The sequence below is a fragment of the Rhinolophus sinicus genome, linkage group LG09 (genome assembly GCF_036562045.2).
Source record: "Rhinolophus sinicus isolate RSC01 linkage group LG09, ASM3656204v1, whole genome shotgun sequence".
In the NCBI taxonomy this organism is placed as follows: Eukaryota; Metazoa; Chordata; class Mammalia; order Chiroptera; family Rhinolophidae; genus Rhinolophus; species Rhinolophus sinicus.
In genome coordinates, this window is record NC_133758.1 from 105739555 (window position 1) to 105761405 (window position 21851).

Here is a 21851-nt window from a genome sequence, read left to right on the forward strand (position 1 = left end):
TCCCATCAACTGAGGCCTGGCTGGTGTGGCCGGGGGCTCTGGGACATCTCTGAAGTGGCATCCAGTGGCCAGGGCTGGGCTGGGGTGCAGGAGGCCTAGATTGCCCCTCCGGACACCTGGACCTATGGATCCCAGACTTGCATCAACCTCGGGTGGGATGGGGACGCCAGGCTGGAAGGGTCACGGTGTCTGGTATCCGCCTCCAGGGAGGGCAATGTCCACCTACTGAACCCAGCCCGCCCCCCACCCCATCTGAAGCTCCGGGCTCTGCCCTCGGGCAGCCCCTGAGCTTTGCACACAGGGCGGGGACACCTGGATCTCTCAGGCCCCCTGAGTGGAGCCAACTTGGAGGAATTTCCCAAAGCCTATTAGAGCAGTGGCTGCCTCCTGCCTGCCTCCTCGGGCTGGGCAGGGCTGAGGGCGGAGGGAGAGAGGGAGGGGGGCAGAGGAGGAAGGGAAAGAAGTTGGCAGGCCGACAGCAGAGCTGTGTCTGCATCCATCGGAGAGGAGGCCCGTGTGGTGTGGGGCGGGCCAGAAGCAAGGAGAGGCCTTCCTCCCTTTGTACTCCCCCTCCTCTCCTCCCCCAGGGGCCCTATAAATAGGCCCAGCCCGGGCTGTGGCCCAGCGCTCACTCTTGCTCGGAGGGAGTCAAGCACCAGGCAGCGGTCTCCAGCCAAGCCCCCTGCCAGCATGGCCAGCGAGTTCAAGAAGAAGCTCTTTTGGAGGGCGGTGGTGGCTGAGTTCCTGGCCATGACCCTCTTCGTCTTCATCAGCATCGGTTCCGCCCTGGGCTTCAACTACCCACTGAAGAACAACCAGACCTCAGGTGCATCGCAGGACAATGTGAAGGTGTCCCTGGCCTTCGGGCTGAGCATCGCCACGCTGGCCCAGAGCGTGGGCCACATCAGCGGCGCCCACCTCAACCCGGCCGTCACCCTGGGGCTGCTGCTCAGCTGCCAGATCAGCATCCTCCGGGCTTTCCTGTACATCGTCGCCCAGTGCGTGGGGGCCATCGTCGCCACCGCCATCCTCTCGGGCATCACCTCCTCCCTGGACAACAACTCACTTGGCCGCAATGAGGTGAGTAGGGTGGCCTCCACCGCAGGGGGTGTCTCCAGAACACTGCTGAGACGGCACGGGGTCTCACCCTCCGCCCATTGTGCAGATGGGGACACTGAGGAACAGAGAGAAGCAGAGGTTGTGGGAGGTCATGCAGGCAGCTGGAACTCAGCTCTGCATACAGCCCAGAGCCTGTTTTTTGCCAGGCACTGTGGGAAGCTGAGACCCAGAGAACAACAGTCTTACCAATGTCCCCTGCGGTCACCTATTGTGAGGAATAAGCTCTGGAGGTAGCCAGAGGGTGGCCCAGTTCCTCACCTCTCACCGTAGTTTCTGGCCCCCCCTCAGCCCTGCCTATGCACCAGCTCCCTCCTCTTGCAGCCTGGACCCTGGGGAAACTACCCTCTGTCCCCAGTCACCCTAAACCAGGTACCCGGCATGTCTGCAGCGCTGTCCACAAGTGTGTGGGGAGGACACCCATGGGGGCCCCAACAGCCTCCTGGCAACCCTGACATTCACAAAGGTCCACCAACACACGGCCTTCCAGGAAAAAGCCCTTCCCACTCTCTGGCCCCAGGAATGGGACACGGACTGGGGGTAGAAAACATTTGTGGGCTGTTTGCAGGTGGTTTTCCTGGATTACAGTGTGGCCAGGATGGGGACATGTCGCCCCGTGTCTGGGCTGCACTCTGTGTCGCTGGGCACTGAGAAGTGTGACGTGTGTGTGTGTGTGTGTGTGTGTGTGTGTGTGTACAGGTGAGTACACGTGGATGCCGCATGGGTCTCGAGCTCGTGTAACCTGTGTGCTCCCGTGGGGTCTGTTTCCGTAAGCGCCTGGAGCATTAGTGCTGCTGTGTGAGCCCGTGTGGGGGTGCGTGTCCGTGCGTGTGCCTACGGCTCCTGGCTTGCATGGGGCCTGGGCTAGGGGCACTAATGATAAGCAGATGTTGGCGACTGGGTGGCAGCTGCTGAAAAGAATTCCTCCTGGGCCGCTTAGCACAGCTAATTGGTCGTTGGCTGCAGTTCCCTGCTGTCGCAGACCTGGGCTTTTCCAGCTCCTGAGCCAAGTGCAAACTCCGATGTGGCTTGGGTCACAGCAGGGGGAAATTTGGCCTGAGAGGCTGAGCAAGGCTTGAAGCATGTCTTGAACATCTGAGGCGGTGCCTTCCCAGGGACGGAAAGAAGTCAAGGAGCAGAGAGGAGGAATAGACCTGGGCAGGGCAGGTGGGTGTGGGACAGTAAAGGAGCCGGCCGTACGCGATTATAGCAGCTGTCCTCTGGTTTCCCAGCCAAAGTTCAGATCCTGGTACTGCAGCCGGGGAAGGCTTGTTCAGGTTTGGTGCACAGGGCAGCTGGCATGGCCCTGCCTCAGGGGGATTAGCACTTCTTGTGTCACAGTGACACCTCACCCAGCCCTATGAGAGGAGCCAACCCCAGCTCAGCCCAAGATTGAAGATTAGCCCTGCTGCCTGGAGTTTAGACTTAACTTGGGAAGACGTGGCCATGGTGGGTGTAAGGGACGGAGCCCCTCCCAGCCTCCGTTTCTCCAGCGGGGGTAGAGCCAGGTGACCTCAGGTAGTACCCTTCTGGGTAGGGTCACATTGGGGCTCAGTGGGGCATGACAGGGTCCTCAGAGGGGAGGAGCTGTGTCTCCCAGGACTTCTGGGCTCGTCTTCCCTCCTCTCCAGGGACAGGCAGACGTTGCCTCCAACACGGGCATCCCAGGCAGATGGCTGGGAGACTGGCACCTCTGTGCCATCCTGATCTGGTGTCTCTTCCCTGCTCTGCCTCCATTTTCCAGTTATCCCATTACCTGGGCTGGGCAGGTTACAGACAGTGGAGAGAAAGGGGCAGCCTAGGAGGCGGCCCACCCTGGGCTGGGAGGCAGGCACGTCGGCCTCAAGTCCTGTGTGCTGCTCACTTGCTGAGTTTCCTCTGAGCTGAGGACCTTGAGTCTCCATGACAGGGCCTAGGTGTCTTGTTAGCTCTTGGGCCGCACCCATACTTGCAGCAAACGCACTTTGTGGGCTTGAGTTTATCACCCTCTCCAGGGGGTTTGGCTAAAAGGAACCTAGAGAGGGCATGCTGCACATAAGTGCATTGGGCACTGTGGGGGGGCAGAGGGGGGATGAGGTGGCCCAGGCTGCCCTGTCCATGAGTTTAGAATCCAGAAGCACAAGTCCGGGGCATAGAAACAGGGAAAGTGTCCCCTGCCCACCAAGGGCTCCTGTCAGACACTCCACCTGGGATCTGATGGGACCTGGGGGGGGTGGGGCTTAATGCCTCAAGAGTGGCAGAGACCAGTCTACCCAGGAGGTGGCACACTCTTTCTTCCAAGCCCTGGGGGAAGCTCCCACAGCCCCTGGGGCCCTGGGCCCCACCCTGAGCCAGGCCTGGGTGGAACAAGTCGTTGGCATGGAGATTTTCAAGGAAAATAGGGAAAGAAGTGGCAGGAAGTGGTTGGGGTGAGTCAGGGGGTGTCCCCCCCGGGACATGATGGGGAGAACTTTCTCCTCAGTGAGTCAGGGCTCAGGATACGCCCTGGAGAGACCACGGGCCTCTGTCCAGCCTACAGGATTCCTGGCTGGTTCTAAAAGCCAAAGCCCAATTTTGGCCAAGGGTGAGAAGCTCAGGGGCAGGGGTTGATGCCCCAGCTTGCCCCTGCCTGAGCTCAGCCACCAATGCCCTGTGTGACCTCATTCAAGTGACCTTGCCTGTACAGCCCTCATTCCCATCTGTGACATGGGGACATAGCAGGGTATGGCTAGGCTCTGGGATGTGGCAGACGCTCACTCGTGAACCCAGAAGTCCTGACCATTCCTGGCTCTTTCGCCCAGGCTCCCTGTACATAGGACCAGGAGTGCAGCAGGCTGAGTGCACACTGAGTCCCCTGGTTTCCTGCCCCAGGGAAATCCACAGTCTGGGCGAGATAAGCCCTGTGCACAGCTGCCTGTGATATGACGCAGGAGGCAGGTGTGATAAGAGCTGTCAGGGTGGCCAGCGAACTTCTGACCTTAGGGGAGGGGAAGGCCGGGAAGGCTTCACGGAGGAGGTGCCATGTGAGCCTGAATGTGGAGCCTCCTCCAGGAAAGAGCTTTTCAGACACAGGCTAGGAGGCCGTGGGAGGTGATGCCCTGAGAGTTGTGGGTTGTGGCCAGACTGGGGGTCATGGTGGGAGGTTGGGGGTTCTGGAGGGTGGTGAGGGCTCAGGATTCTGACCAGTATCTGATTGCATCCTGGAGGGGACTGGATTCCTGGCAGTCCCAGAACCTGTGATATCAGCCCTTTAGGGGGCTCAGGCAGATGGCAAACCTCCTCTCTTTGCAGATCTTCTCTCAGCCCTACTAATTCTGGGCCTGACTGCCTGGGGGGTGCCTTTCCCTGTTGTATCAGCCCTAAACTTTCCCCTTCTGCAGTTTCCTGGGCCTCAGTTTCCCTAGTCATAGAGTGAGAAGCTCCCTGTGCCACCACTTTTTCCAGGGTTCAGGACCACTCTTGCCTCCTCTAGAGTTAGGGGCTGGATGGGGAAAGGAAAGCCAGAATTTTCCAGCGGCCCTGCCCAGCCCGGCCTGCCCATGGAGGGGGGCTGGGGCTGGGTGGTGGTGCCACAGTTGGGAGGTATAATTACTGTTTCCAGCCAGAACCAGATGAGGGGGAGGGCACAGAGAGAAGCAGGACCTTTGCGGTGAAGACTTCCCTTACCATGGAAAGTTCTGAGGCTGTTTATCCCCATTAGTACCCTTAGAGCAGCCCCGCTGGCCCTGTGTTGCCCACCGACACCTGGCCGTAGCCAGGCCTCACCTTGAGAAATCCTCATGTGAGAGGCGATGCTGTGAGAGGGGTGTCTCAGTCTCAGGGGACTCGCCTCTGCGGGCCCCAGCCCCCCTCTTACACCTTGGGCCATGAGCTCACTGCAGGCCAATGCCGTGCATCCTGCGTAGTCTGAGCTCCGCCCGTGCTGTGCTCCCCACTTTCTCTAGAGCCCCACCCAGCAGTCGTTCCTTCAGTCTTCACCCAACGGGGCTTTCGCCAAGCAGCTCAAACCTGTCCCCTGCCCACCCCTTGGGGGCTGGCTTAGGAAACCTTTCCTGGGCACATGGGGAGCCCTCCGTTCTTGCAGGCAGAGCCTCCTGGGGGGTCTTGGTCCCTGCCCTCTGGGAGTGCCAATGGGTCTGGTGTTTTCCTGGTGGCTGGGGCTGCAGGGGTGGACGGGAATGTGTCGTCATGACCAGGGTCCCTGGGGTCAGGGCGTCTCCCCAGGGACCAGGCGGGCTCCTTGCCCACAGTGCTGCCCAGGGGCATAAGTGAGGGGGTCTTCAGGCAATCAAGGTGCCACAGTCCAGTGGGGTGAGCATTCCTGAGGCTGAAAACCCCAACCCAAAAGATGGTAGAAAATGCTGGAAAAGGCCCCGTTCCCACGAGCCGTTCCTTTCAGTGCCTGAAATCCCACCATCCGATCAACTGTCTGCTCAGAGTAAGGAAGGAATTTTTTTTTTCTGTGACTGGGAAGCGGCTGCCTCCGAGCCAATAAGCTCCTGTCATTAGGGATGCACCAGGAGAGTGTCTGGCAGCTCAGGGCATCTGGCTGTGCAGGGTACAGCAGGGCGGGTGGGAGGTCCTGTAACAGGCTCCGTGCCACGCTGGGACCAGCAGTTCAGATGGGCTGTGGGGCAGAAATCCTACACTCAGGTTTGTGGGTCCTGGCCAGAAGGGTGACCGTGGGTCTTGGAGCAGGAGGCCCATGTCGGGAAGCAGGAACACTGCAGACTGTCTGGGCGAGAAGCAGGGCCCAGGCTCCCGCGTTGCTGCTGAGGAAGCCGAGGCCGCAGACGTGTGGCGACTACAGGGGCTGCACAGCCGATGTTGGCAGGGCAGGGTCAGGCCCTCAGCCTCCTGCCTCCCAGTCCTGCCCCCAGTGGGTGTGCTCAAGCGCACGCACACTCACACACACTGGTACAGGGCACATGGGGGCACACACACGTGGCCATGGAGCACATTCTCAAGTCTGGGTGGTTCTATTCAGGACTCGGGACCCCAGGAGGGTGGGGCAGGGGCTCCTCCATGGAGCCTCTTCCTTTCCCTGGTGGGAGAGTGGGGGCTGCCCTGGAGTAAGGAAAAGGAGGGAGGGCAGGAGGAAGCCATTGTTTTGTGTATTGTTTCTTGTCAGGAAGGTGAAATGGCTTCTGGGAGCAAATAAAGGGCCCTTTGAGACCCGCTGCTCTGTCTCACTCAAGGGGCCTCCTTCCCTTCTCCTGCCCACTCCCCAGCCAGCACTGGCACCTGTGTGTGAGTGTGTGACACACGGGGACAGGGTGACACACACAGACATGCCCTCCCCACTCCCCCCACCCCCCCACACACAGAGCCCATCTCATTGACAAATGAGACCCTGTGTGGTAGGGATTCTCAGAGTTAGCTGAGACGCATCTGGTCAATACATGACCAGTCTGTCTGAATGTCCCACATGGGCTGAAAAAGAGTGCATATTCTCAAACTTTGGGGTGCAGGGTTTTACATATTTTCCTTAAATCAAGCTCAGATGTGGTTCAAATCCACCTGGTTTGTGCTATTTATATTTTTTGATTGCTTTATTCCATCAGTTTCTAAGACAGGGTTATTAAACTCTTTTAATCCTGTGTGGGTTATTCAGAGTCTCCTTGAAATTCTGTCGATTTTTGCATCATTTCTTTTTAGGTATATTTTTTGGTGCATGAAGGTTGAGAATTTTTATAGCTTTTTTTCCCCCCCTTTCTTCCGCCTCCCCACCCTACTCCGGTTCAAGCAGTTGTTTCTCAGTCTAGTTCTAGGACACAGCTCCCTGGCCCATGCTGGTGTTATGAGCCTTGCGCTCCCCCCAGCTGTCTGTCGCCAGTCGTTGGTCCGCTGCTCACAGCAGCTCAGGCAGCTCTCGCTGGCTGCCAGCCACTCACACTGGTTGCCAGCCACTCACGCTGGTTGCCAGCCACTCACGATGGTTGCCGGCCACTCACGCTGGCCACCACCCACTGCAGCCCATGCCGACCTCCGGCCACTCACGGCAGCCCAGCTCCGGGGAGAGCTGTTGTTCACAATCTAAGCTGTAGAGGGCGCAGCTCACTGGCCCATGTGGGAATCAAACCGGTGACCTCGGCATTAGGAGCACGGCGCTCCAACCACCTGAGCCACAGGGCCGGTCCAAATTTTTATAGCTTTTTGATAGACTTGTCATTTAATCATTGTTTAATAAATCTCTTAATGTCTTAGGAAAAAGAAAAGGAGGGAGTCATGCCTGGACACGTACGGTTACACACAGGTACTGCAGACACTGATCTGCAAAGACACACAGAAGCACACAAATGAGAACCCAGAGGCACGTGCACACATGAGTGCCCATGTAGGGGTGACATCTGTGTGTGGGCGTGTGACAGTGAAGCAATTAGGAGAGGATTCCTAGTGGTGGTGCTGGTGGTGCTGGTGGTAATGAGTTTGGGAGAGGAAGGTTACCAACCCATGTGGTTCTGGGCAGTCAGGTTCTAAGGACTCTGGACAGTCAGGAAGGGACATCCTGGAGATCCCTGAGCAGGTGTCCCATTCCTGTGACTCAGAGCATGGTGTACGTCCCCAGGTTCTCCTGTCCTGCTCACTTTGCATGAAAAGTGGTGCCTCTGGGTAGAGCAGGGGCTGGGATTCTCAGACCTCGTTAAGAACTCGGGGAGGAGATGAGCTCGTTCAGGCCACATCTGTGAGAGGGGTGGGGTGGGGCTGGGGGGGCAGTATGAAGCGGGAGCCACTTAGAGCGATGGCTGGCTCCATTACTCAGCGTGGAAGGGCTGGTTTCAAGACGCCTGCCAGCTAGCCATTAGGCCCACCCTGGAGAGCAGAGGAGGCGGGCGAAGGAGCCCCGAACTTCCCGAGCGCTCAGACACAGAGGGTAGTGGCAGGTGTGAGTGTGATGGGCATCTGTACAAGCGGCTCGGCCTCACCAGCCTTGCCTCCTTGGAGCCCGTGCCACCACCAGTCAGGCCTCACGCCCATCTCCACACCCCTGTGTAGCAGGGCCCCTTCCCTTCTGCTGTACCCCAGTCCTGGGGGTAAGACGGAAAAGAACCTGAACAAAGCCACAACTCTCTGATCCCTCCTGACCCTCCAGCCCTTTCCAAATGCCCTGAGACAGCCCCCTTTGCCTTTGAGCCCCTGGCCACTCTGAAGAGTGGGCAGGGAAATTTAGATCTATTTTACACATGGGGAAACTGAGGACCAGAGAGGGGAAGGGCCAGCAAGTTGGAGAGTCAGAAACTGAGCACAGGGCTCCTGCCTCCAGGCCCCACGTTGGGGTGATGAGAACAGTGGGCATTGCCCAGAGGGCTGGCTGAGCCGAGGGTGCAGCTCTGGTGTCGGCCAGGAAAGGCCCAGACCTGGGCCTGCCACACAGGGCAGGGATGTGAGTCACTTTCCCTGTGACCCAGGGCTACGGACAAAGGCGGGAAGAGAATTGTTCTTGTAAGATGGCCTCAGCATGGCGCTGAGACAACCCTGGGGGGTGGAGCAGTGTTCCCCACCTCAGATTCTGCAAAGTACCTTACTGCCTTGGATACACCCCTTATGTTCAGGATGAGACTTCAAGTTCAGGCTTACTTGGACACACCAGCCCTACCTGGGAGAAGGCAGCCCATGTGGCCACATCCAGGCATCTTTGAGAATGGGCCTTTGCTGACATGGCCCAGCTCCCCTGTGTGGGTGCACCTGGCCCCTGAGAAGCCCCACATGGGGAGAGAGCAGGGGCTCCCTGGGGAGGGGGCTCCCTGGTGCGGTGCAGGGGGCGGGCTCCAGTAACCTCACGGCAGCTCCCATTTCCTTCCTTTTCCATGAGTCATGTTACTAAAAGTGGCCCAGGAACAAGTGGCAGCCAGACGGTGGTGGCAGGGCCTATATGGCCATAGAGAGGGAGGGGGCTGGGCTGGGGGGTGGGGATTGGGGAGGGAGGGCGAGGGGGCAGACAGGAGGGCAGGGCCAAGAAGAAATGAAAGACACTGGACCAGGTGAGAGACAGACAGAGGTGGGGGAGGAGTCAGAGGGTGGGAGCAGCAGGGAGACAAGCACAGGAGAGAGGGACACAGGGAGCAGGGCCAGCCAGCTGAGCAGGACCCACCCCCAGCTTTGGGAGTCTTTGATGCACTGAGGGATGGGGTAGAATGTTCTGGACTTTTGAGGCATGAAGCCATGGCTCCAGCCGGCCCCTCACACCCATTTGCTTCTCTTCTCCTACGGCTGTCCGTGACCATCACCCATGCCTGGGCCGCACCCTCCTGGTATGGCCTTGGTCCCCCCAGGGTATGGCCTAGGTGTCCCTGGATGCAGTGGCCCCACCTCACCCCAGGTCTCTAGGCGAGTGCCAGAGATCAGCTGGTGTTTCCTCAATAGGTCCAGGAGGGGGACAGGCCTGACGTCATGACCAGCTGTGTGTACTTGAGCTGGGCCTGGCCTCCTTTGGGCTCTGAGAACACTGAGGGCCTGGCCCTGGCTGCCTGAGCCTGAGAGCCCTGGGACCCAGTCCCCACCCGCCCGCTCACCAAGCCTCACTGTCCGTCTCCCCTACAGCTGGCCCCCGGCGTGAACTCCGGCCAGGGCCTGGGCATCGAGATAATTGGCACCCTGCAGCTGGTGCTGTGTGTGCTGGCCACCACCGACCGGAGGCGCCGTGACCTTGGGGGCTCAGGCCCCCTGGCCATAGGCCTGTCTGTGGCCCTGGGACACCTGCTGGCGGTGAGTAGGGGTCCTTCCCAGGTGGGCATGGGGGTGGAGACGGCAGGGCCAGGCAGGGGCTGGCGGGTGCCCTGTCATGGGCAGTGGAAGGAACCACCCACTGGGGTCATTCCAGGAGGGAATCAGCTCTTTGGGGCTGGGGAGCTGACCCTGCCCAGGAAAAGGAGGCACAGGGACCTCTTGACCATCTTCTGGGTCCGTGCGCCCCTCTCTTTCTGATTGTCTCCTCTGTGTTTTCTCTCTGTGTGGTCACTCTCTGCCCGCCTGCCCTTCCCCCTCGCAGATTGACTACACGGGCTGCGGTATTAACCCTGCCCGCTCCTTCGGCTCAGCGGTCATCAGCCACAACTTCAGGGACCACTGGGTAAGGGGGTACAGGGCCATCTGTGGAGTCGGCGGGAGGCTCTGGTGTCTGTGGAAGGACCTACCTACCTCATCTTGCGACATCCTCTCCCATTGCTGACACTCTGGGAGGCAGCGGGGGCCGAGGGAATCAGGACACTGAGACTTGAAGTGAAGGGACGGGGTGGGGGGCATGCCTCTGGCAGCGTGGCTGAGCCTCCCCTCCCAGCTCAGACCTGCCCCGAGTCAACCCAGCACTGAGGCCTGAATCCTGGTTCTGCCCCTTTCCGGCTGTGCTTGACCTTGGGCAGGCTGCTGGCCTGTTCGCTGAGCTGTGAAGTGGGGGTGTGGTGGCATCTCCCTACCTCCCAGGTAGCGGGGGCGGGGGCGGTGGCGGTAAACGGCCCCACCACCTACAAGCTGAGTGCAGCATGGCGGAGTGTGACATGGATGTAGCTGTTCTTACAGTTGATGTTTCTGTTCCAGGCCAGTCTTTTACCAAACTAGACTCCATGGCCTTCCAAAGCTGGGGTGGGGCAGTGGCCACCCCAGGAAGGGGCCAGGCATGCTGAGCTGGGCTGCCCAGAGGCAAGGAGACGCCCATTACCACAGTCCTGGCTTGGGCCAGCTGTGGGGGCGCTGGAATCAGGCTTGCAGTGCAGCATTGTCTCTTTCCAGGCATGGGGGGATGGGGGAGCAGGGAACTCAGGGAAAGTGTCCTGAGGGGGCTTTCTGTCAGCCTGCCAGACGCCCTCTTAGCACGCCTGCTCTGTTCCTAGATTTTCTGGGTGGGGCCATTCATCGGCGGAGCCCTGGCCGTGCTCATCTATGACTTCATCCTGGCCCCGCGCAGCAGTGACCTCACGGACCGCATGAAGGTGTGGACCAGCGGCCAGGTGGAGGAGTACGACCTGGATGCGGATGAGATCAACTCCAGGGTGGAGATGAAGCCCAAGTAGAGGGCCCTGGCCCTGGCATCCACGTGGGGTGGGGGGCAAGGGTGGGAGAGGGAGGGAGGGGTGGAGTCCATATTGTAGACACTCTGACACGCTGGCCAGAGTCACTTCCCAAAGATCCATGGGATTTGCGTGGCCAAGCCTGATGTGGGGCTCTTTCTATCACTTTCTTTCTCTTTCTCTGTTTCGTGGCCTCGGGCCGTCCTGGAGACCAAGATATACCACTCACCCACTCCCTTGAAGTCACAGAGGAGATGAAAGAGAGGGGCCCACCCTGATAAGTTGTCCCCTCAGAGTGTGACAGGAGGTATGCCAGAAAGTACCCCTCATCCCAAAGTTGCTCACCAACTCCCCTGTCGCGGGTGCCTGTGGCTCCACCATCACTGCTTTGTGCCTTTGGGCATGGCCCTCTTTCTTATCACATGCACTTTGTCCCCAAGGGCACTTTGAGGGGAAGAGACCCCAGGAGGCGCAGTGTTAGGGGCAAGTGGCAACAAGCTTTGTCCCTGCCGTTTGGCTAGCTTCCAGGGCCCTCCCTTGGATGTGTTGCGTGAGCTTGGGGTCGTCCCTATCTTAGGGCCTCAGTGACCCCATCTGTAAAGTGGCAGGGACAGGGAGAGCTCTACAGGTCTGAGGCCTCTCTCTAGGATTCTGTAAGCATAGACACACCATGGGTTCTGGAAGATGTCGTCTGGACCAGCACTGCCTCTGCCACGTGGCGGGGCTGCCCGTGGGCATCTGTGTGAATGCGTGTACACACACGCGCATGTTCCAAAGCTTTGAGCGACACACAGACCAGCCACTGGAGGTTTCCATTCCTGGGGGAGCAGGTCAGATGCCTCTGCAGTGTCTTCACCAGACAGGTCTGCTGTTGCCGAGCGAAGGCTGTTTAGAGGGCGAAGGAGGAATGCCCATGTTTCCTCATTGAGTTTTAGTTGGTCTTTTCCACCTGTCACTGCATCATCTTGCTCATTATTTGGTTCTCCACTTCCTCCTACCAGTGTAGACACAGGTCTCTGTTACACAGGCATGTGTTTATTAAAGGGCAGTTTGTTAGCCGAAGCTCCCAGGCCAGGGACAGATGACCGTGATGCCGCTCGGCCCACAGAAGCAGATGCCCTTGCTGGTCCCTCAGGGGTTTCCAAGCCCCCAGCTGATGCTGGGGGGGAGGAGGAGCAGATCCCCCTTGTTGCTGAGCTCCTGGTTGGAGGCGTGTGGGGCAGCTGAGTGACCTGCACAGGCTCCCTGTGTGACCCAGGCCATTGCCTTCCCTCCTCACTCACTTGGAGGGAGAGCCGGCCTTGACCTGCTGAAGGATCCATGGCTACAGCCCAGGTACAGTTCCGAGCACAGAGTCTGTTTCAGGGGCAGCTATTGACATAGTCCATTCAATTCCACCGGGTCCAGAGCAGGACCCCCCAAGTGTCCGTAGCCACGATGGTGACAGAAACTGAGGCACAATGCCCAGATCTCCAGAAGCAGCAGGAGGACCGAGAGGCCCTTAACAATCCCCGACCCATCACAACATCTGCACAGGGGCTTCTAGCCCATTTAACAGATGAGGAAACTGAGGCCCAAGGTCCCATAGCTAGATCATGATTTGGCCAGGCCTGGCACCCAAGGCCATGGTCTCTGGCTACTCCCTGGACCAGGAGACTGGCCCCTCCCATCCCCAGCTTCTCGGTTTCTGCCTGGGCAATGGCCAAGGGCCAGGAGGGTTGTGCTGAAGGGGAGGCAGGACAGACCCACTTCCTGCCCAGCTCTTGCCACTGTACACCAGGACCCTGCTTCTGTCTGCTCTGCATGTATGTCTCTTTGGAATTGGAATTTTATTATATGATAAGAAAATAAAGGAAAATGACTTGTAAGGTCATCCAGGCTCCCTGTAGTTTTTCTTCTTTCATCACTGTGTTTCTATAGAGGATCTCTCACTCTGAGAGGAGATCGGGGCCTATTCCTAGAGACCCAAGCTGAGGGGGAGCCACTGCCTGGCCTCCTGCCCCAGGACTCCTGGTCTCAGGGGGTGGACACAGCCCCAGCCCAGAACGCCATCTGAGGGACATAGGGTCCTGCCCTAATAGGGGCCATTTTTTTGATTCAGGGAATGGAGGCAAGCAGGATTGAAGCGTGACCGCTCCATCATCCTCTCTGCTCTCTTCAGAGCAGGGCCCAGGTGTCCCTCTCCCTGGCCCTCCACTCATGTTTCTGATTCCACCCACAGCCGTGCTGGGTACTGGGACCTAAGACTTTGCTCAGAACCTCAGTCCCCTGGGGGAGCCACTCGCCCATCAGAGCCAAGTGAGGTTCGTGCCAGGAGCAGGTGACGCTTAGTTGGCTGGTGAAGAATGACAGAAGCTAAGAAGCGAAGGGTGACTTGGTCCCTGAGGCTTTGTGGGCTCCTCCGCTCCTGAGGTCACAGCCACATTCAGTGAAGGACATGCACTTTCCCCTGGAGAGGTCTGTGGCTTTTGTCAGAGAAGACCGGTCAGAGTGGTCTGGCCTCTGCCTCGAGGGTGACGGGGAACCCTGAAAGGACGCCTCTGCTCCTGCCTTTCCACCCGCCCCCGTGTAGCCCCAAGGCAAGTGTGGGCTGACAAAGGCCCTGTCCAGGCCTCTTGAACTCACAAAATCTCTCCCTACTCAAGCCTCCCCCAGTGTGGGGGGCATAGCAGGTGTGGGTGTCCTCATTCCACAGAGGGGAAATGGGTACTCAGAGACATGCCCCAAAGTCTCAGGACAAGTCTATGTCAAGCTGACACTTGGACCCAGGTCTCTGGTACTCCCCTCATGCACATACATTTCGGGTTAGTTTCTCAAAGCAGGGACAATGACATTGGGAAAATGACTGCCCTGTAACAGGGGACAGACTCTGTACCAATGGGCAGGCTTGCACCTTCCATGCAGGCCTGGAGCCTGGGAGGCTCTGAGAACCATCGACCTTCTGGAAATCACCCTAGACCACACGGGCAGGCGTAGGCTGAGCAGGGAAGGGGTGAGTGGGAAGGGCCTGGCACCCCAACACTGGTCGTAAGAGACACAATTCCTGCCTCCCTCTGGTGGAAGGCTTTGCCTGATGGTGAGGCAAGGGGGCTAGGCAGGCCCAGGGGACTAGGTTACCCCAGTTAAGGCTGAGTCAGTGCTGTTCAAACAGGCTTTCTTCTTCCAGTGTGCACTGGGTCACTGCAAGTGGCACCTGGGCAGTCTCTGCCCATGCAGTCGGCCCGTGCACCTTCCAGATTGAGGACAGGCTGATATGAATGGGGTCATGATATCCAGACTATGGGAACAGCATATGCGCTAGCTCACTGCAACCCAGCCCCGATTGTGAGCATGCACTGAAGCTATCTCTCACAGCATTTCTTGGCTTGTCCCCTTATCTTGTCTCATCCACCCCTCTCAGTCCCCACTATGGGCCCTGGCCACCCCCACCTCAACCTCTGCTCTTTCTTCCCTACCCCATTCTAGGCCAGAGCCTTTCTTATTGATTGTTTGGTTATAACTTTAAGAATCCTAATGCCAAGAGACAGAGCCTGAAGAACAGGTAGGTGAATTGGTATTCCTTGAGCACTTAACTTCCCTGGGACTTCATATACAGTCTTTCTAATCTTTATGATATTGCTGGAAGGTGGAGAGGACTGCCCCCATTTATAGAGGATGCTGAGGTCCCTGAAGATTAAACAATTTGTTTAAGGCCACACAGCAGGTTGGTGGCTTCATTGGAAGCTCTGCCTGGCTTCAAAGATGGGGCTCTTTCCACTACGTGCTGATGACCCATTTTGTCATGACCTCCACTAAATTTATCTCTGGGCCCGCTAAGTGGCCAGGTTTCCTCTGCCTGTAGGGTGTTAAGAAGGAGGAAGAAGGGAGGAGAACAGCTGGTTGAAGGGCTGTTCATTCTGGCCAGCTGGATATGGTGTCTGCTTGAGACCCACTGACACCACCACCCCAGCTTCTCCCCTGGCACTGGCCCTACCACAGCCTCTCCAGTACCCTCCAGTCCTGACTTGCCCCTCTGTCTGGCAGGAAAAAGTCTGTTAAATGTTCATCCAGAGGTTTTCCTCTCCTACGAGAGTATATGGGAAAGGGAAGGGCAATGCTGCACGCTGAGGAACACTAATGCACTATGAAGGGGCTTCAGATATCCATTCAGGTCTTGGGGAGAAAGCTTTGCAGTCAGGTGGTCCTAGACTCCCTGTCACCTACCATCCTGTAGGTTTGGTGCTTCAGGTATCCTGTCTCCCAAGGATCATCCCTGACTCTGCTCTGCTCATGTTCTGTTCAGCACAGAAGAAAAGGTTTGGGGGAATTACTAGAACTAGAGTGGGGCTTCTGGAGCAACCAGAGCCCTTGTCAATTTTGTTCATCAAACTTTAATGGAAAGTAAATTTCCTGGAAGAGTCCATGCCTCAACCTTTATCCCCCAGCTGCTAAGCATTCAGGCGACTACACATGTGAGGTATTTTGGTGGGGGTGGGGGGCACCTATCACCCCATCTGCTGGGACCACACAACATGTCCCTTGCTCCACTGAATTCCCTTACGGTCCTGAGATGTGCACACGGAGGTGGTTCAGCTGGCCTGGAAGGCTGTGCCCTCTGTACTTGGCCCAGAAGGAAGCAGGAAGTAGTCCAGCAGTTACTGAGTCCTAGAATATTTGTGTTCTCCATTAAACTCACGAGAGCAAAACATTGTGCTTCTGCAACTGCCCCACCTGTCCTGCGGCCTCCTAGGAACCTTGGCCCAAATCACACGACTTTCCAAAGCTCTTTAGAAGGAACCTCAGTCAGAGAGCCCTGGGATGAAGTTCAAATCAACCTGACGTTGCCTTTTGGCCACAAATATATATGACCTCAAGCATTAGGTCAGTCAGTCTTGGGTTTCTAAACATCCAGGAATCCGGGATCCTTGTGAACCCATATTTCCCTTTCTCTTCCATGCTCCTCTTCCCAGCCCTGGAGAGGTGCTGAGTGGTCCATGGGAGAGGAATGGACCTTTGAAACTACTCTGTACCGGGGTTAGTCAGCTGGCCAGACAGAGATGCCATGAAAGCTTATTGGGTCCTGATCCCAGCAACTTCATTTATCTAGAAAGCTCACCGTGGGCTCAAAGAGGGCCAAAAATGAAAGGATATGGGTGGCTTAAAGCAGGCATTTGTCACTGGGCGTCAAGGGCCATGGCGCCTTTTAGGGAATTGGTAGATGCGTGGAGGGTTCTCTCCCTTTTGGGGTTCCCAGGCTGGTCCTCAGTATCTTTGGAACCAAAGTCAGGAGCTGGTCTGGAAAAGCACTGGAGGGACTAGTGCCAGGGGGCCCCCGCCCTTGGCGTGGCCCAGCCACGTGCTGACCCATTAGGATTTTTCCACCACTCCTGTAGGTCACACCTTCACTGGTCAGGAGCTTCTCAAGGAGGGGGATAGTGATTAATGTTTTATGGACGAGCTGCTGGGCATGACACCTTGTTTTCTTTAGGTTTAGAATACAATGAAGACGATGAATGGAATTTGCTGTGAGCTAGGGGCCAGGGCAGGGCCATTCTTGGAGGCCAAGGACCCATAGGTGGTCATGTTTACTGTCCTCAGTGCTGACAGTGGGGCAGTTCTGGAGGTAGGGAAGGCAAGTGCATACAGGGCCATCATCCCCAGCCCTCATTAGGTAGTTCCCACCCATGCTTTGGATCCTGGTGTGCCACTGGTGAAGGGTACCCAGAAATTTAATGAGCTTGTTCTGCTTAGGTAACTGCCTCATTCCAATACAATTCCACTCTCTGCATATAGGGTTTTGCTTATTTTTCTGTTCTTTCCAGTGTATTGGTGGGGAACGAGGTGAGCGCACAACTGACCTTCAGCCATATGGGTCAGTACGGCCTCACTGGTTCCTACATATTAAAATACTTCCATCTGTTCTGAGATCCTCAAGTACCCTGCCCTCCACTGGCCTCCCTGGCTACCCTGGTCCTTCTCTAGTTTTTGTCTCCCCTGCCTCTCCATAGCCCAGTACTTGAAGGGTTAACCCTGTCCTCAGCAGGGGCCTCTGGGACCTTGTGTGATACCACAGTTGTGGGGCGGTTCTGGTGGATTGGTGCCCTGTCGTCACATGGCCATTATGTATTTTGCGTATCACCTGGGGGTGGGAACCAAAGCATTCAATTCATATATATATATGAGAGGTGTCCATCCATAAGGTCCAAGTTAGGAAAAGTGTGTGTGTGTGTGTGTGTGGTGTATGTGCATGCATGTGTGTGTGTGTGTGTGTGTGTGTGTGTGTGCGCGCCTGTGCATGCGTGTCTATGTGTGTGAGTGGCTGGTGGAGAACTCAGTCCTGTAATACAATATTTGCACTCATCCTCCGATTTGTCCTAAGGACCCACCCCCCAGTGATTCTCACTCCTGGGAGAGCCATGGCACAGCTTTGTAAGGACACAGACCGAGGGCTCTGCCAGCTCTTGCAGCCTAGCCCATGACCCATCCCTGCCACATGGTCAAAGGCTAGAGAAATGTCATCTGCCCACAGTCATGTCGTTACTAAGAGATGTCAGTGCCAGGTGACTCGGTTTGCCTGAAGCCAGCCTGCGCCTGTAGAAGAGCAGCTTGACAAGCCTGGCCTAGCTTGTGTTCATTAAAAGGAAGCTGGCATACATTTTTCTACAAGCTCCTAAGTAAGCCAATAGATCTATAATTGGGAGGGAGAAAGGACTGTCTTTTGAGAGGAAAATAATGAAAGGGAGAGACACAGAAAGAGAGAGAGACTGACTCACAGTGAATTCAGTGAATGAGTCCAATCCAAAAAAGGCCAGCCCGAAGTTAATAAAGATGAGACAGTTCTCCAGGATTCTAGCCTACTGCTCACAGCAGCCTTGAATGTTTTTAAGTGGCCATGATATTCCTGGCACCTGATTTAACATGAGCTTTATTTATTTATTCTTATTTTTTTAAACTTAGCTTGTATTTTGCATAAGGCAACTTGAACGGATATAAATAACATGTGCCTTTAAAGAACTCTGATAGAAAACCCAAACAAACTCAACCTATAAAACCAATAAAAATGTAATCATCTACCGTGTTTCCCTGCAAACAAGACCTGGTCTTTTACTGTATTTCCCCGAAAATAACACCAGGTCTTACATTACTTTTTGCTCCAAAAGACACCATTAGGACATATTTTCAGGGGATGTCTTATTTTTTCACGTACAACAATCTACATTTATTCAAATACAGTCATGTCATCTTCTTCTGGAACATCGTCATAACGTACTAAATGCGTCCGTCTGGCTGACGATCTTACCTGGGGCTTATTTTCAGGGTAGGTCTTATCTTCGGGGAAACATGGTAAGTTTAAAGTTGACCACTGAGGGGGGTGCTCATGTCATAATGTATCTGGAATATCACCTTGATAAGTGTGTGTGGGGGGGGCGGGGGGAGTGAGATCAGGCCTACCAAGTAAGAATCAGCGCTGTCTGAGCTGACAGGGTCTCCTGCCTGTCCGCTGACCACATGACCAACTCACAACGCTTGGGTTGTTGAACTCCAAGGAGACATGCCTGGAATTGAGCTTGAGATTTTGAACCATGCGAGGGCACTTTGTCCAGACCCACAGATCGGACAGACATCTGATGAGTTCTGAGCAGCTGACGTTGAGCTGCCTGCGGGGAGAAACGAGTTCCTTCCAGGGGGTCTGGTGGAAGCCTGGCTCCCTTCTCCTCCTTGCCAGACCACGTCTCCTTGCTTGGCTACATTACTCATGAGGTGTTTTTGATTTTGTTGTTGTTTTTTGGGTCAGTGATGAGGTTTTTTTTTTTTTTTTTCCCCAATGCGAAGTGCCTACTAAATTATACATGGGCTAGGAATGCTGCAACCTCTGTTTGCATGTCTCCTGCTTCCTCAGCTAACATTCCTTGTGGAGTTAGGCCCTGGGAGGTGAGTTCCATGTGCAAGAAGGTGCAGTGAGAATGAAGGGAGGTAGTTTTCTGTTTCCATCAAATCACTGACCGAAGCTGGCTTTGGAGGCAGCCTCTCTCATAGCCACGGGGCACATGGCCCTTTCATTTCCACAGGCCTCCTGGCATGTGCCACCTGCCAAGCGTGCACCTGCCGTGCTGAAATAAGCATTCGTGACTTCCTGGTCTGGCATCCAGTGCATCCACCCACATTTCTGGGTCTCAGCAGCAAAGTCACGGACACACAGACACCTCTGTACCCCTTTGTCTCCTGTCTTACTTTCCCCTCTCTCTCCTCCTCTCTGCTTCTCTACAGACTTGGGGAGTGCTCCACACCCTGCAAGAGGGTTCCTGAGGTGAGAAGGACTCTGTTAAACTCCTGGTGAAGTTCCAGAAGTCACGGATGCATCTGGATCGTGACTGACGGCCCAGTGGCACCTTCCATCCGAGACGAACTCCAAGAATTTCAGCGGCTGGCCGTGACCTCCTGGGTGGGGAGGAGCAACGGCATCTTCCTCCAGGAATGTGGGGCCTAGAGACACCAAGCCCAGGAATGCCTCCATGGGGCCCAAGGCTTCAGTTCCAGAAAATTCTAAGGGCTCCAAGCTCTCTGTCCACTTCTCTCCTCCCTAACTGTGAAGCCACCCCAGGCTGCCCTCAAGTAGATTTTCTAGAGTGAAAATCCTAGAGAGTTAGATTGGTAATGGAGTTTAGCCTCCACATGTCTGGCTGACGCCTGAGTGCATGGGCCACCAGTGAATGGGCTGAGGTGAGTCACCTGCCCTCTGCGGTCCGTCCAGAGTGAGAGCTCCAGCTCCTGGAGCTGTTGACTGCTTTCTACAGGTGATGAAGCACGTTTGGAAAGCACATCACCCTCTGGGAGACAAACCATAGTAGAGGCTCTGACAAAGCCTGCAATGAAACACTCATTTACTGAGCCAGAGTTCAATGAACCTATGTGTCCACAGAACTCTTTTGGAAGTCACTTGTATCGCTCTTTCAGAGGACTGGTTTTCTACAGAACACATACTATAAATGTTGGCCTGGGGGCCCCTCAGCTTTCAGATTCCCCTATTTAAAACCCCAGGGTGGCTTGGTTTGTCAAAACCTCTCCTGAAGGCAGGTGGGAGAGGGTGAGAGAGAAGTGCAGAGTGAGGGTGCCGGTGATGTGGGAAAAGGAAAGGCAGAGTGTGTGTGTGTGTATGTGTCTGTGTGTGTGTGCGTGTGTGTGTGTGTGTGTGTATGAGACAGACAGCTGGAGAGAACTGGGGAGAGATCAGGTGAGAGATAGAAATAGCCCATTTTCAAGACAGACAGATTACAAAGGTTGTGAGACACAAAAAGAGAGAAAGGGAGAGGGAGAGGGAGAGGACTGGAGGTGGGGTGGGAGGACCCTCCTCTCTGTAGTGACTCTTCCTCTGGGCCCATCACTGATTAACCCCACCCTGCTCTGTCCTGCCACCCTGGGGAACTTGTACAGGAGCCAGAGGCAGGTGCCTGGTACGTCCAGAGAAGGCCTCCAGGAAAGGAGCCTCCATGAATCATTGACTGGCCTTCCATTGCGCTCAAACCAGCTGGGGCTAGCGTCCCTGCCAAACTCCTGGGGCCGTGGGCAAAGGTAGCACAGGATGGGGGTGAGGCCCAGCTGAGCCAGATCCTCACCTGGGGTCTCCAGAAACAGACCAGCCACAGCGGTGAGGACAGGCTCGGCTCACCAGGGCCCCCTTCCCCCCAGAGCCAGTAGCTAGGCTGGGAGTCGGGGCTGGAGTTCTAGGCCAGCCTCTGCCGCCAATGTAATGTGGCACCTTGGTGAGTCCCTTCGCCTCTGCACCTCAGCTTCCCCTTCCATACAGTGAATCTGAGAGTCCTGGAGGGCTCTCCCAGGTCTAGGATTTTGCTCCAAAGCTTTTCAAAACCTTGTACCTGGAAGCCCCACCCCATGTGCTGTCCTTGGGGTCTTGTCACTCACACTCCAATTCATATCTCTGCAGCTCTGTTCTAATGCCGCCTGGGCTCTCGCTTGCTCAGCTGTACTGTGGGGGACACACAGAGGGATGCAGGCCTGGGGCGTGTCCTGTGAAGCCCCAGGACACCTGGGGAGATCTGACATCCCCCACGCTGGCTGGGATCAGGTGGGCCCAGCTCTGGGCCGGGGCCAGGGCAGGAGCCCACTGCGCTGGCTGCCCGCCCGTGCCTCTTCTGCACTGTGGACCCTGGGGGCCCCTCTCGCAGCTTGGTTTCCCCATAGCACAGCACTGAGGAAGGCTGGCACTGGGGCATGGCTGGCTGTCACTGAGGCGAGGCCCTGGGTGCCCGCATTCACTGCCCGCTCTGCCCTGGCTACGGGCCCAGGCCCAGTCCAGCCGCCTGCCCTGCCCGAGGTTAGGAGGCCTGTGGCAGCACTGCCCAGCCTGGTCCTTCTCCCTCACACCTGGGGCTCCTTCAGTGGAAACACCATCTGTAGCCTCAGCCCAGCTTTGGGGAAGCCAGAGAGGCCCCTTCCCAGGGCTTAGCACATTTAGAGGGACCCCTTCCAAAGCCCCACCTTTTTTGTGCTGGCAACTTATCCCTGTAGGCCCCCAAAGGCAGGTTCTGGGGCTTTAAGGATTGAAGAGTGAGTTGGGAAAGGCACAGGTGGGGCTCATTAGCTGGCCAGGATGAATAGAAGCTGCCTGATCCCTTGGATGAACTTCGACAGCTGTGGGGACCTTCGTGCCTGGGTATGAGGATGCTGGGACGCCAGAGAAGGGCTGGGGGGCATAGGGAGTTGAACGAAGCCCCCACGCCCACACCCCAGCTCCCACTAGAGAGCTGAGAAACT

The 21851-nt window shown here is 56.5% G+C and overlaps 1 protein-coding gene across 1 annotated transcript; it reads left to right on the forward strand.

The window, feature by feature from the left end:
* The first annotated feature begins 485 nt into the window (after positions 1-485).
* Positions 486-12972, forward strand: AQP1 (aquaporin 1 (Colton blood group)). Its single transcript, XM_019726199.2, has 4 exons — positions 486-1080; positions 9637-9801; positions 10085-10165; positions 10923-12972. Exons 1-4 carry the CDS (start codon positions 691-693, stop codon positions 11100-11102), a joined length of 816 nt encoding a protein of 271 aa, XP_019581758.1. The 5' UTR covers positions 486-690; the 3' UTR covers positions 11103-12972.
* Positions 12973-21851: the final 8879 nt, after the last annotated feature.

Coding starts and splice junctions, on each gene's coding strand:
- AQP1 (XM_019726199.2), top strand. CDS start 691: ATGGCCAGCGAGTTCAAGAAGAAGCTCTTTTGGAGGGCGGTGGTGGCT. Junction 9,802..10,084: donor CCCTGGGACACCTGCTGGCG/GTGAGTAGGGGT, acceptor TCCCCCTCGCAG/ATTGACTACACGGGCTGCGG. Junction 10,166..10,922: donor ACAACTTCAGGGACCACTGG/GTAAGGGGGTAC, acceptor CTCTGTTCCTAG/ATTTTCTGGGTGGGGCCATT.